General features: G+C 48.3%; 1 protein-coding gene across 3 annotated transcripts; it reads left to right on the top strand.

The window, feature by feature from the left end:
• The first annotated feature begins 267 nt into the window (after positions 1 to 267).
• LOC139568227 (histone-arginine methyltransferase CARM1-like) lies at positions 268 to 13,132 on the top strand. Of its 3 annotated transcripts, XM_071389976.1 has the most exons (16): positions 268 to 569; positions 1,441 to 1,566; positions 1,684 to 1,790; positions 1,951 to 2,055; positions 2,163 to 2,273; positions 2,477 to 2,654; positions 3,551 to 3,641; positions 3,903 to 3,984; positions 6,585 to 6,670; positions 8,344 to 8,433; positions 9,058 to 9,195; positions 9,359 to 9,448; positions 10,433 to 10,530; positions 10,707 to 10,790; positions 12,088 to 12,156; positions 12,381 to 12,655. In XM_071389976.1, the coding sequence occupies exons 1-16, from the start codon at positions 341 to 343 to the stop codon at positions 12,518 to 12,520; spliced, it is 1,824 nt and encodes a 607-aa protein (XP_071246077.1). In that variant the 5' UTR covers positions 268 to 340; the 3' UTR covers positions 12,521 to 12,655. The 3 variants fall into 3 exon arrangements, 2 of the variants coding, with proteins under 2 accessions (XP_071246077.1, XP_071246078.1); XR_011673546.1 differs by lacking the exons at positions 12,088 to 12,156; positions 12,381 to 12,655 and adding an exon at positions 11,725 to 12,056 and having other exon boundaries at positions 10,707 to 10,935; XM_071389977.1 differs by lacking the exon at positions 12,088 to 12,156 and having other exon boundaries at positions 271 to 569; positions 12,381 to 13,132.
• The last annotated feature ends 933 nt before the right edge of the window (positions 13,133 to 14,065 follow it).

Genomic DNA, 14,065 nt, shown 5'->3' with positions numbered 1-14,065 from the left:
ACTTGTATTAGCTAACACAAAGCGCCATTGGAACACAGGAGTGATGGTTGCTGATAATAGGCCTCTATCCCTATGTAGATATTCCATTAAAAATCTGCTGTTTCCAGCTGCAATTGTCATTTACAACATTTAACAATGTCTACACTGTATTTCTGATCAATTAATGTTATTTTAATGGGCAAAAAAATTGCTTTTCTTTCAAAAACAACAATTCTAAGTGACCCCAAACTCTTTAATGGATATATATATATACACACACATTATTGGACTACACTCTATCCACCAGGTTTGAGAAACAAGGTCAGATAGCCTTGGTATTTCACAAGATGCAGCTTCTGTTATGCCCCGACTGACTGTGGGTGGCAGTATAGCAACAGTTTGCTTGATCGTCAAGTCTGAGCCGACGAAGCAAAGTCAAGTAGCAAAGATGGCGGTATCGGTGTTTCCCTGTGTGCGGTTGCGGTCCATCGGGGACGTGAACGGAGAGATCCAGCGGCACTCCGAGCAACAGCCCCTGAGGTTGGAGGTCAAAAGCACCCCAGACACGGCTCTCCTAAATCTCTCCAATAGTAAGTAGCTGCTATAACCAGCTCCCGGCGTATTGATTATCCGCTAGTTAGCTAGCGCTTCCTGCCTTGTGGTAGCCCGAGAACCCTTCACGATGCTATGAAGAATGAATAGGATTCAGTGAAGCAGCGGCTAACTAACTTTAGCATCTAGCTAGTTAGCCAGGTAGCATTTCACTGTGATGGGCCGGTGCGTTGGGATAGCACAAGTTTACCCAAAATGTGTTTTTCAAAGTGAACTAATGTTACTGTTGTATAAACTGGGTGGTTATTACCAGAATATTGATACACTACATATAAAATAGCATCTTATTAACGTTATGAGATAGCTAGGTAACTAGCATGCTAAGTTTGAGGCTGGCTATGCCTGTACATCTTGGTGGCTTTGTCCTGTAGCTACAAATCTTCATTGTAGAGTAACGTTAGCCCGTCAGTTAGCCTGGAAACCCGACGTTGAATTTCATTGAATTTGATGTTGGGCATAATTTAATCGTTGTGATCAGGAAAGTTAACTCTCGACCTCTGCAAGCCAGAATGTTGAATAAAAATATATTTTAACTTACTTTACCCGTGCGGTTGGTCCATTACATGTAGGAATGAGACAATACAAAAAAGTGTAATTAAATCAACTTTTCAAAGTACTAGTGTGTTAAAATGTCTCTCACCTGAAGCATGTGCACAAGATGAAAATAGAAGCATGCTTGTGCTTGCCAAGCTCTTGCACCTGTTTACCTGCTTCTGCAGATGCTTCAGGTGAAGCACTGATAGTGCAATTTTAACTCCCTACCAGTGCTTTGAAAAGTTGGTTTAATTCGACTTTGTAAATATTGTGTGTGTGTGGCTTTATCTGATCTGTCTGATGGTTTGTCAACAGGCGACGAGACCTCAGTCTTCAAGTGTTCGTTGTCCAGGGAAACGGAATGCAGTCGTGTGGGGAAACAGTCATTCATCATCACACTGGGCTGCAACAGTGTCCTGCTACAGTTCTCCACACCTGCAGGTAGGCTGTGTGGATGTTTACAAACGTTGTGCAGTGATTGCCTCGTCGGTGGTGATGTTCAGTCTGTTTCTAACTGTGTGTGTGTGTGTGTGTGTGTGTGTGTGTGTGTGTGTGTAGAGTTTACTTCCTTCTATAACATTCTGAAGAGTTGCCGGGGCCACAATGCAGAACACTCCGTCTTCAGTGACCGGACGGAAGAGTCCTCTGCTGTGCAATACTTTCAGGTGTGCGCACACACACACACACACACACACACACACACACACACACACACACACACAGCGTTATCAAGTCTAAAAGACATTGGAGATAACTGCTGAATGTTGACTGGTTGGCCTCTGAATGACCTTTGCCTTCTCCCTTTTGACCCTCGTCTCCCTCTAGTTCTATGGCTATCTCTCTCAGCAGCAGAACATGATGCAGGACTACGTTCGGACCGGAACCTACCAACGTGCCATCCTTCAGAACCATGCTGACTTTAAGGACAAGGTACCACACACGGGTCACAGACACACAGGGACTGATTTTATGTGTGCTGCCAATCCAATGATCTGTGATCTCTCTCTCCCCCTCTTCCTCCCTCCCATTCTCTCTAGGTGGTGTTAGATGTGGGCTGTGGTTCAGGTATTCTGTCGTTCTTTGCGGCGCAGGCCGGAGCCAGGAAGGTCTACGCTGTGGAGGCTAGCACCATGGCCCAGCATGCAGAGGTAACACACAAACACTGACCGCCACACTGACCACACTGACAGTACGAGTGTGGGTTTGTTTCTTTTGCTGTGATGTATTTTTATTATGGTGATTTATAGTGATAAAGCTGTTGTTAATTAGACTACACTGAGAGGCCTCCTCAATCACACACACACCCTACCTCACACACACACACACACCCTAACCCCGTGTGTGTGTGTAGGTGCTGGTAAACTCCAACGGAATGGGGGATCGTGTGGTGGTGATAGCAGGGAAGGTGGAGGAGATCTCTCTACCAGAGCAGGTGGACATCATCATCTCTGAACCCATGGGATACATGCTCTTCAACGAGAGAATGCTGGAGAGTTACCTACACGCCAAGAAGTTCCTCAAGCCCAACGGTGAGGAGGGATGGAGGGAGGAGGGAAGGAGGGAGGAATTAGAGAATGCTGGGGAGCTTCCTACACGCCAAGAAGTTGTTAAAGCTGAGAGAGGGAGGAAGTGATTGATGAGGGAGGGAGGGAGGGAGGGGATGATTGATGAGGGAGGGAGGGAGGAGGTGATTGATGAGGGAGGGAGGGAGGGAGGAGGTGATTGATGAGGGAGGGAGGGAGGGAGGAAGTGATTGATGAGGGAGGGAGGGAGGGGGTGATTGATGAGGGAGGGAGGAGGTGATGGATGGATGGATGGGAGGGAGGGAGGAAGGAAGTGATGGATGGGAGGGATAGAGGAAGTGATGGATGAGAGGGAGGGATAGAGGAAGTGATGGATGAGAGGGAGGGATAGAGGAAGTGATGGATGAGGGAGGGAGGGATAGAGGAGGTGATGGATGAGGGAGGGAGGGATAGAGGAGGTGATGGATGGATGAGGGAGGGAGGGATGCAGCCCAACGGTAAGATGGAGGGAAGGATGGAGAACAGGAGATATGGAAGGAAAGAAAGAGGGGGATGAGGAAATGGAATTAGTAGAAGGCGTATACAGGTGTTGCCGACAGCCCTAACCCTCTCTCCTCTCCTAGGTGACAGCCCTAACCCTCTCTCCTCTCCTAGGTGACAGCCCTAACCCTCTCTCCTCTCCTAGGTGACAGCCCTAACCCTCTCTCCTCTCCTAGGTGACAGCCCTAACCCTCTCTCCTCTCCTAGGTGACAGCCCTAACCCTCTCTCCTCTCCTAGGTGACAGTCCTAACCCTCTCTCCTCTCCTAGGTGACAGCCCTAACCCTCTCTCCTCTCCTAGGTGACAGCCCTAACCCTCTCTCCTCTCCTAGGTGACAGCCCTAACCCTCTCTCCTCTCCTAGGTAACATGTTCCCCACTTTAGGTGACGTCCACCTGGCTCCCTTCACAGACGAACAGTTATACATGGAACAGTTCACCAAGGCCAACTTCTGGTGAGTAACCTTTAACCTTTCACTTCATTTAACAAGCTACAGTCTCACTCTTAATTATGCAACTTCTGGTGAATAACCTTTCACTTTATTTACTATATTATTAAAGCTTCATTTTTACCTGGAAAGTGTTAAGGGGGAGGGTAGCGAATTCACCAGGCCTTTGTTACAACTATACAAAAATATTTAATTGTCACTAAGTCAACTAACTAAAGTCACTTCCCATGGTCTCTCTCTCTTTCTCTCTCTCTGTCTGTCTGTCAGGTATCAGCCATCGTTCCATGGTGTTGATCTGTCATCACTGAGAGAAGCTGCAGTAGACGAGTATTTCAGACAACCCATTGTGGTGAGTCTCTCTCTGTCTCTCTCTGTCTCTCTCTGTCTCTCTCTGTCTCTCTCTGTCTCTCTCTCTCTCTGTCTCTCTGTCTCTCTGTCTCTCTCTGTCTCTCTCTGTCTCTCTCTGTCTCTCTCTGTCTCTCTGTCTCTCTCTGTCTCTCTCTGTCTCTCTCTGTCTCTCTCTGTCTCTCTCTCTCAATTCAATTCAATTCAAGGGGCTTTATTGGCATGGGAAACATGTGTTAACATTGCCAAAGCAAGTGAGGTAGATAATACACAAAAGTGAAATAAACAATACAAATTAACAGTAAACATTACACATACAGAAGTTTCAAAACAAGAAAGACATTACAAATGTCATATTATATATATATACAGTGTTGTAACAATGTACAAATGGTTAAAGCACACAAGTTAAAATAAATAAGCATAAATATGGGTTGTATTTACAATGGTGTTTGTTCTTCACTGGTTGCCCTTTTCTTGTGGCAACAGGTCACAAATCTTGCTGCTGTGATGGCACACTGTGGAATTTCACCCACTCTCTCTCTCTCTGTCTCTCTCTCTCTCTCTGTCTCTCTCTCTCTCTCTGTCTCTCTCTCTGTCTCTCTCTCTCTCTCTGTCTCTCTCTCTCTCTCTCTCTGTCTCTCTCTGTCTCTCTCTCTCGCTCGCTCTCTGTCTCTCTCTCTCTCTCTCTGTCTCTCTCTGTCTCTCTCGCTCGCTCTCGCTCGCTCTCTGTCGCTCTCTGTCGCTCTCTGTCTCTCTCTGTCTCTCTCTGTCTCTCTCTGTCTCTCTCTGTCTCTCTCTGTCTCTCTCTCGCGCTCTCTGCTTTATTGGCATGATTGACAAGGTGAATGTTGCTGAAGCCAAGTTACTCAGAACAATTATCAACACAACATTAAGAATAGTGGCTATAATACAAAATTAAAAAACTATATATACAAACAGTTGAAGTCGGAAGTTTACATACACCTTAGCCAAATACATTTAAACTCAGTTTTTCACAATTCCTGACATTTAATCCTAGTAAAAATTCCCTGTCTTAGGTCAGTTAGGATCACCACTTTATTTTAAGATGGTGAAATGTCAGAATAATAGTAGAGAATCATTTATTTAAGCTTTTATTTCTTTCATCACATTCCCAGTGGGTCAGAAGTTTACATACACTCAATTAGTATTTGGTAGCATTGCCTTTAAATTGTTTAACTTGGGTCAAACGTTTCGGGTAGCCTTCCACAAGCTTCCCACAATAAGTTCCTCCTGACAGAGCTGGTGTAACTGAGTCAGGTTTGTAAGCCTCCTTGCTCGTACACGCTTTTTCAGTTCTGCCCACAAATGTTCTTTGGGATTGAGGTCAGGGCTTTGTGATGGCACTCCAATACCTTGACTTTGTTGTCCTTAAGCCATTTTGCCACAACTTTGGAAGTTTGCTTGGGGTCATTGTCCATTTGGAAGACCCATTTGCGACCAAGCTTTAACTTCCTGACTGATATCTTGAGATGTTGCTTCAATATATCCACATAATTTTCTTTCCTCATGATTCCATCTATTTTGTGAAGTGCACCAGTCCCTCCTGCAGCAAAGCACCCCCACAACATGATGCTGCCACCCCGTGCTTCATGGTTGGGATCGTGAATTCGGCTTGCAAGCCTCCCCCTTTTTCCTCCAAACATAACGATGGTCATTATGGCCAAACAGTTCTATTTTTGTTTCATCAGACCAGTGGACATTTTTCCAAAAAGTACGGCCTTTGTCCCCATGTGCAGTTGCAAACCGTAGTCTGGCTTTTTTTATGGCGGTTTTGGAGCAGTGGCTTCTTCCTTGCTGAGCGGTCTTTCAGGTTATGTCGATATAGGACTCGTTTTACTGTGGATATAGATACTTTTGTACCTGCTTCCTCCAGCATCTTCACAAGGTCCTTTGCTGTTGTTCTGGGATTGATTTGCACTTTTCGCACCAAAGTACGTTCATCTCTAGGAGACAGAATGCGTCTCCTTCCTGAGCGGTATGACGGCTGCGTGGTCCCATGGTGTTTATACTTGCGTACTATTGTTTGTACAGATGAGCGTGGTACCTTCAGGCTTTTGGAAATTGCTCCCAAGGATGAACCAGACATGTGGAGGTCTACAATTTTTTCCTGAGGTCTTGGCTGATTTCTTTTGATTTTCCTATGATGTCAAGCAAAGAGGCACTGAGTTTGAAGGTAGGCCTTAAATACATCCACAGGTACACCTCCAATTGACTCAAATTATGTAAATTAGCCTATCAGAGGCTTCTAAAGCCATGACATAATTTTCTGGAATTTTCCAAGCTGTTTAAAGGCACAGTCAACTTAGTGTATGTAAACTTCTGACCCAATGGAATTGTGATACAGTGAATTATAAGTTAAATAATCTGTCTGTAAACAATTGTTGGAAAAATGACTTGTGTCATGCACAAAGTAGATGTCCTAACCAACTTGCCAAAACTATAGTTTGTTAACAAGAATTTTGTGGAGTAGTTGAATAACTAGTTTTAATGACTCCAACCTAAGTGTATGTAAACTTCCTACTTCAACTGTCTATCTCTATCTATCCAATACAGAAATGTAATGATCTCTCTCTCTCTCAGGACACCTTTGATATCCGTATCCTCATGTCCAAGTCTGTCAAATACACCGTCAACTTCCTGGATGCAAAAGAGGGGGATCTGCACAGGTGAGTCCATCACCTCCTCTCTCCTTCTGGGGCCTGTATTTAGAGAGCTCTCCTCCTGGGGCCTGTATTTCGAGAGCTCTCTTCCTGGGGCCTGTATTTAGAGAGCTCTCCTCCTGGGGCCTGTATTTAGAGAGCTCTCCTTCTGGGCCCTGTATTTAGAGAGCTCTCCTTCTGGGCCCTGTATTTAGAGAGCTCTCCTTCTGGGCCCTGTATTTAGAGAGCTCTCCTTCTGGGCCCTGTATTTAGAGAGCTCTCCTTCTGGGCCCTATATTTAGAGAGCTCTCCTCCTGGGGCCTGTATTTAGAGAGCTCTCCTCCTGGGGCCTGTATTTAGAGAGCTCTCCTCCTGGGGCCTGTATTTAGAGAGCTCTCCTCCTGGGGCCTGTATTTAGAGAGCTCTCCTTCTGGGGCCTGTATTTAGAGAGCTCTCCTTCTGGGGCCTGTATTTAGAGAGCTCTCCTTCTGGGGCCTGTATTTAGAGAGCTCTCCTTCTGGGGCCTGTGTTTAGAGAGCTCTCCTTCTGGGGCCTGTGTTTAGAGAGCTCTCCTTCTGGGGCCTGTATTTAGAGAGCTCTCCTGGGGCCTGTGTTTAGAGAGCTCTCCTTCTGGGACCTGTATTTAGAGAGCTCTCCTCCTGGGGCCTGTATTTAGAGAGCTCTCCTCCTGGGGCCTGTATTTAGAGAGCTCTCCTTCTGGGGCCTGTATTTATAGACTTGGGAGTAGGAGTGCGGATCCAGGATCAATTTATCTATTTTTAGATGATAATGAATGGACAGGGGGGCCTGATCCTAGATCAGCAATCTGAGACTGGTTATGAATCCAGGGCCTGATGTTGTTTAGTCTGAGGGTTGTGGTGACTGAGGTTACTGCTGAGAGTTTACTCATCCTTAAACTATTCCATCTCTCTCTCCTCTCTCGCTCCTCGCTCCTCTCTCGCTCCTCTCTCCTCTCTCTCTCCTCTCTCTCTCCTCTCTCGCTCCTCTCTCGCTCCTCTCTCGCTCCTCTCTCGCTCCTCTCTCGCTCCTCTCTCGCTCCTCTCTCGCTCCTCTCTCGCTCCTCTCTCGCTCCTCTCTCGCTCCTCTCTCGCTCCTCTCTCTCTCTCTCTTCTCTTCTCTTCTCTCTCCTCTCTCTTCTCTCTCTCCTCTCCTCCTCTCTCCTCTCCTCTCTCTCCTCTCCTCTCTCTCCTCTCTCTCCTCTCTCTCTTCTCTCTCTTCTCTCTCTTCTCTCTCTCTTCTCTTCTCTCTCTCCTCTCCTCCTCTCTTCTCTCTCTCTTCTCTCTCTCTTCTCTCTCTCTTCTCTCTCTCTTCTCTCTCTCTTCTCTCTCTCTCCTCTCTCCTCTCTCCCCTCTCTCTCATCTCTCTCCCCTCTCTCTCATCTCTCTCTTCTCTCTCTCTCATCTCTCTCTCTTCTCTCTCTCTCTTCTCTCTCCTCTCTCTTCTCTCTCTTCTCTCTCCTCTCTCTTCTCTCTCTCCTCTCTCTCTTCTCTCTCTCTTCTCTCTCTCTTCTCTCTCTCTCTCTTCTCTCTCTCCTCTCTCTCTCTCTTCTCTTCTCTTCTCTCTCCTCTCTCTTCTCTCTCTCCTCCCTCCTCTCTCTTCTCTCTCTCCTCCCTCCTCTCTCTTCTCTCTCTCTTCTCTCTCCTCTCTCTCCTCTCCTCCTCTCCTCCTCTGTCTCTCAGGATGGAGATTCCCTTTAAGTTCCACATGATGACATCAGGTCTGGTCCATGGTCTGGCCTTCTGGTTCGACGTGGCTTTCATCGGCTCAGCGTGAGTCCCTGTGTTGTTGTGTAAACTCTGTCCGTCTAACTGTGTTGTTGTGTAAACTCTGTCCGTCTAACTGTGTTGTTGTGTAAACTCTGTCCGTCTAACTGTGTTGTTGTGTAAACTCTGTCCATCTAACTGTGTTGTTGTGTAAACTCTGTCCGTCTAACTGTGTTGTTGTGTAAACTCTGTCCGTCTAACTGTGTTGTTGTGTAAACTCTGTCCGTCTAACTGTGTTGTTGTGTAAACTCTGTCCGTCTAACTGTGTTGTTGTGTAAACTTTGTCCGTCTTGATTGACTCAGCGTGAGTCCCCTGTGTGTGTTATCATCTAACTGTGTGTGTGTGTCCATCTAGCTGTGTGTGTGTTATGTAAACTCTGTCCGTCTTGATTGACCTGCTGGCCTTAATCGTCTGTGTATGTGTGTGTGGTCATCTGTGTGTCTGTCCATCTAGCTGTGTGTGTGTGTGTGTGTGTGTCCGTCTAGCTGTGTGTGTCCGTCTAGCTGTGTGTGTGTGTGTCCGTCTAGCTGTGTGTGTGTGTGTCCATCTAGCTGTGTGTGTGTGTGTGTGTCCATCTAGCTGTGTGTGTCCATCTAACTGTGTGTGTGTCCATCTAACTGTGTGTGCAGGGTAACAGTGTGGCTCTCCACCTCCCCTACGGAGCCTCTGACCCACTGGTACCAGGTCCGCTGTCTGCTCCAGTCCCCTCTCTTCACCAAGGCAGGAGACACGCTGTCCGGCACTGCAACGCTCATTGCCAACAAGAGGTGAGACACACACACACACACCCGGGTAACTTTACCATACACACGCCTAAACAGGTAACTACCATGCACACCCACCTACACACCTAAACAGGTAACTACCACACTGAACACACACACCTGCCAAGGTTCCCCCTTAAAGGATTCATCTGACCTGTGCTCCCAGACAGAGCTATGACATCAGTATGGTGGCCCAGGTGGACCAGACAGGAAGCAAGTCCAGCAACCTGCTGGATCTCAAGAACCCCTTCTTCAGGTCAGAAGCACTTTTCCTCTCTCTACCTCTTCTCACTCTCTCTCTCTGTTCCTTCCCTTTCCTCTCTCTACCTCTCTTCTCACACTCTCTCTCTCTTTTCCTTCCCTTTCCTCTCTCTACCTCTCTTCTCACACTCTCTCTCTCATTTCCTTCCCTTTCCTCTCTCTTTTCCTTCCCTTTCCTCTCTCTACCTCTCTTCTCACACTCTCTCTCTCTCTCTCTCTGTTCCTTCCCTTTCCTCTCTCTACCTCTATTCTCACACTCTCTCTCTGTTCCTTCCCTTTCCTCTCTCTACCTCTCTTCTCACACTCTCTCTCTCTCTCTCTCTTTCCTTCCCTTTCCTCTCTCTACCTCTCCTCACACTCTCTCTCTCTTTTCCTTCCCTTTCCCCTCTCTACCTCTCTTCTCACACTCTCTCTCTCTTTTCCTTCCCTTTCCCCTCTCTACCTCTCTTCTCACACTCTCTCTCTCTCTCTTCCTTCCCTTTCCTCTCTCTACCTCTCTTCTCACACTCTCTCTCTCTCTCTCTCTTCCTTCCCTCTCTCTGCCTCTCTTCTCACACTCTCTCTCTCTCTCTCTCTCTTCCTTCCCTTTCCTCTCTCTACCTCTCTTCTCACACTCTCTCTGTCATTTCTTCAGGTCAGGTCAGCATGGACATTCTACCATTTCCTTGTTTTCTCCATCTCTTTCCTTTTACAATTCTACTCACTCCCTCTCTCTTACTCCCCCTCTCTTACTCCCCCTCTCTTACTCCCCCTCTCTTACTCCCCCTCTCTCACTCCCCCTCTCTTACTCCCCCTCTCTCACTCCCTCTCTTTCACTTTCTATCCTTCTGTTGTTCCTAAAGCTGTTATTTATCTGCTATCTATCCTCTTCATCGTGGTCTAAAACCTCCTCTTTCCCTGCTAAACATGTTAAAGTCCTTTGTATACTGACTGTCCCTGAGCTCGCCTCCATCTGATTGGTTGATTGTGTGTTCCGCAGGTACACAGGCAGCACGTCAGCCCCGCCCCCAGGCTCTCACTACTCCTCCCCCTCAGAGAACATGTGGAGCAATGGAGGAGTCTACAACATGAACCAGGGTACGTACACACACACACACACACACACGGCATGAATCAGGTACCACACACACACACACACACACACACACACACACACACACACACACGGCATGAATCAGGTACTACACACACCACACACAGGTGAATACAGAATAGTTTATTTCCTGTTGTTAATTTGTCTCTCTGTCTATCAGGGGGGATGCCTGCGGTGTATGACCTGAGTACAGTCATTGGTGGCGGTGGCTCCACCGTGTCCCACAACAATCTCATCCCTCTTGGTACGCTGTGTGTGTGTGACTGACCAATCCCTACCCTCCTTACTGTATAGCCCTTCAATTCACATCTGGATCTCTAAGCCAGTTTCACTGCTTTTTAAAGATGCATCCCTTCTAATCAGGGAGGGATTTCCACCTGGGAGACCAGGTGGGGGTCCAGGTGGGGTCCAGGTGGGAGACCAGGTGGGAGACCAGGTGGGAGACCAGGTGGGGGTCCAGGTGGGAGACCAGGTGGGGGTCCAGGTGGGGGTCCAGGTGGGGGTCCAGGTGGGAGACCAGGTGGGAGACCAGGTGGGAGACCAGGTGGGAGACCAGGTGGGGGTCCAGGTGGGAGACCAGGTGGGGGTCCAGGTGGGGGTCCAGGTGGGAGACCAGGTGGGGTCCAGGTGGGAGACCAGGTGGGAGACCAGGTGGGAGACCAGGTGGGAGACCAGGTGGGGGTCCAGGTGGGAGACCAGGTGGGGGTCCAGGTGGGAGACCAGGTGGGGGTCCAGGTGGGAGACCAGGTGGGAGACCAGGTGGGAGACCAGGTGGGGGTCCAGGTGGGAGACCAGGTGGGGGTCCAGGTGGGAGACCAGGTGGGGGTCCAGGTGGGAGACCAGGTGGGGGTCCAGGTGGGGGTCCAGGTGGGATACCAGGTGGGGATACCAGGTGGGGGTCCAGGTGGGAGACCAGGTGGGAGACCAGGTGGGGGTCCAGGTGGGAGACCAGGTGGGGGTCCAGGTGGGGGTCCAGGTGGGGGTCCAGGTGGGAGACCAGGTGGGGGACCAGGTGGGAGACCAGGTGGGGGACCAGGTGGGAGACCAGGTGGGGGTCCAGGTGGGGGTCCAGGTGGGGGACCAGGTGGGGGTCCAGGTGGGGGTCCAGGTGGGAGACCAGGTGGGGTCCAGGTGGGAGACCAGGTGGGGGTCCAGGTGGGAGACCAGGTGGGGTCCAGGTGGGGGTAATGAGTCATCAGGTAGAAAAGCAGCACTAGTCTAGACTTTACAGTGTTACATGTGAATAGCTCTGCTGTAGAGGGTTACAAAATACTGGCCCCCACGTTTTCCACAAACCCCAGTTAGATTATTCCAGGAAATCCGTTGGTCGTCCTACCAGGATTTCTGTAAAGGTTGGGAAAGTTCCTGGAACGTTGCAACCCTAACTGTGCTGTGTGTAATGGCAGTTGTGTGTCTATATGTTGAACTCCAGCTATATCTGTAACTGGCCTTTTTGTATTCTAGTTCTGCTGTGTTTTGTTGCTCCAAATAAAACGTGTCAATTTGTGAATTATCTCCTCTGTGTGTGTGTGTGTGGGCAGTGAACACAGGGGTAGTGAACCATACATCGTCTAGAGTTGGGTCTATCATGAGTACAGGCGTGGGCCAGGGTGAGTGAGTGTGTCGCCATAGTTACAGAGCTACAGCTGTTTACTGTTGCTAATGTCGTAGTCTTGTCTTCAGTTCGTGGATGGTCTGACATTGTTTTACTGTTTGTTTTATTTGAGATATAAAGTGTTTCTTAGTCCAGGACTAGGCTTAATCTGGGTCTGGGAAACTGCCCCCAGCTGCTCTTTGAAGACCCCAATTCACTTCCTGTTTCTCTCTTCCTCAGGAGTGGCAACTGGCCAATCGGGGCCCGGCAACAGTCCTCAATACCCAATCAACAACAGCCAGTTCACCATGGGCGGGCCTTCCATCTCCATGTCGTCTCCCATGGCGATGCCTAGCAACACTATGCACTACGGGAGCTAAGACCTACCAACCGTCCGTAGCTCCCCTCCTTCCTCCCCTTCTCTGGACCTCCAACAGCTGGAAACCAAACTGGACTGACTCCTCCCGTCATCCCTCCGTTCTCTGGGTTCTGATCTCTCAGGCCCAGTCCAGAATCAACTAGACGCTGAAACGATTGGATAGGTTTAGGGTTGTCAAATGTCCAGGTTTTCCAGAAATTCTGGTTGGAGGATTTCTGAATTCCTACTTATTCCGTCTGGATTGCAACCGTTGATAGGTTTAAGTAATGTTGCTTAAACATATCCTTTTGTCTCAACACCATTCTGAGGCAGACTGAAAGGTGTGTGCTTGTAACCATTATGTTTAATGTATCCACAGCCCTCATAGAAACATTTAGAAGGATCTTATGTACTTACTGTGGCTATAGGGGTTTAGAAACGTACACACACAGTTCTATTATACACACACACACACACACACACACAGTTGTATTATACACACACACACACACACAGAGCCTCCTGCAGGACAGAAATGACTTTGAGCTTCTGTGAAGTTTTACCAATCACTTCCCTCTTCCCCAGCCCGTCGCTTTTGACCCAACGTCCCGATCAATAAATTCTTGAATCCTAACCTTTCACCCAAGGTTACCTTTTTCAACCGACCAAGCAAAGCAAACAGTCTTGAGTGTCTAACCAAACCGGTAGCTGCGAGGGAGAGAGGGTGATCCAGGTTTTAGCCAATCGGGCCAGAAGATTGTCTCTGTAGGGTTGAGTTTGGCCAGGTTTTAGCCAATCATGACAGGAGATTGTCTCTGTAGGGTGGTGTCTGTAGCCGCTGTAGACTAGCCAGGGGTTCTGTAGGGTGGGGTCTGTAGACTAGCCAGGGGTTCTGTAGGGTGGGTTTTGTAGACTAGCCAGGGGTTCTGTAGATTAGCCAGGGGTTCTGTAGGGTGGGGTCTGTAGATTAGCCAGGGGTTCTGTAGGGTGGGGTCTGTAGACTAGTCAGGGGTTCTGTTCTGTAGGGTGGGGTATGTAGACTAGCCAGGGGTTCTGTAGGGTGGGGTCTGTAGACTAGTCAGGGGTTCTGTTCTGTAGGGTGGGGTCTGTAGACTAGCCAGGGGTTCTGTTCTGTAGGGTGCATCGCTGCAGATATATAATAATAGTGCAGCATTTCTCTGTCATGTTAAAACAGGAGTCATGTCACCTTACTGAATATGGCCCCTGTTGTTTAGGGTGTACTGTTTTAGCTGTTTAACAAGTGTTTATGGGGAACTGTGAGAGACGTTGTGCAACCTCCTGGGATATCCCAAATGGCTCCATATTCCCCAGTCTACTCATTTGATTAAGGTCCCTTGTGGCTCTGGTCAACAGTAGTATGCTATATAGGGTGCCATTTGGGACACTGGCAGTCTCCTTGCAGACACATCATGTAGAGTGTTGGTCCCATGTTTCATCAGCTGAAATAAAAGATCCCAGCAATTTTCCATACGCACAAAAAATTATTTCACATTTTGTGCACAAATTTGTTTACATCCCTGTTAGTGAGCATTTCTCATTTGCTAAT

Source organism: Salvelinus alpinus, chromosome 2 (assembly GCF_045679555.1).
Source record: "Salvelinus alpinus chromosome 2, SLU_Salpinus.1, whole genome shotgun sequence".
In the NCBI taxonomy this organism is placed as follows: Eukaryota; Metazoa; Chordata; class Actinopteri; order Salmoniformes; family Salmonidae; genus Salvelinus; species Salvelinus alpinus.
The sequence above is the reverse complement of the archived record's forward strand: the minus strand, read 5'-3'. Positions and strand labels throughout refer to the sequence as shown.

Excerpts from the sequence above, each read along its gene's own strand:
- LOC139568227 (XM_071389976.1), top strand. The coding sequence starts at position 341 with ATGCCCCGACTGACTGTGGGTGGCAGTATAGCAACAGTTTGCTTGATC. Across the intron at positions 10,531-10,706 it reads AGTCTACAACATGAACCAGG|GGGGGATGCCTGCGGTGTAT; the intron begins GTACGTACACAC and ends TCTGTCTATCAG. Across the intron at positions 10,791-12,087 it reads CAACAATCTCATCCCTCTTG|TGAACACAGGGGTAGTGAAC; the intron begins GTACGCTGTGTG and ends GTGTGTGGGCAG.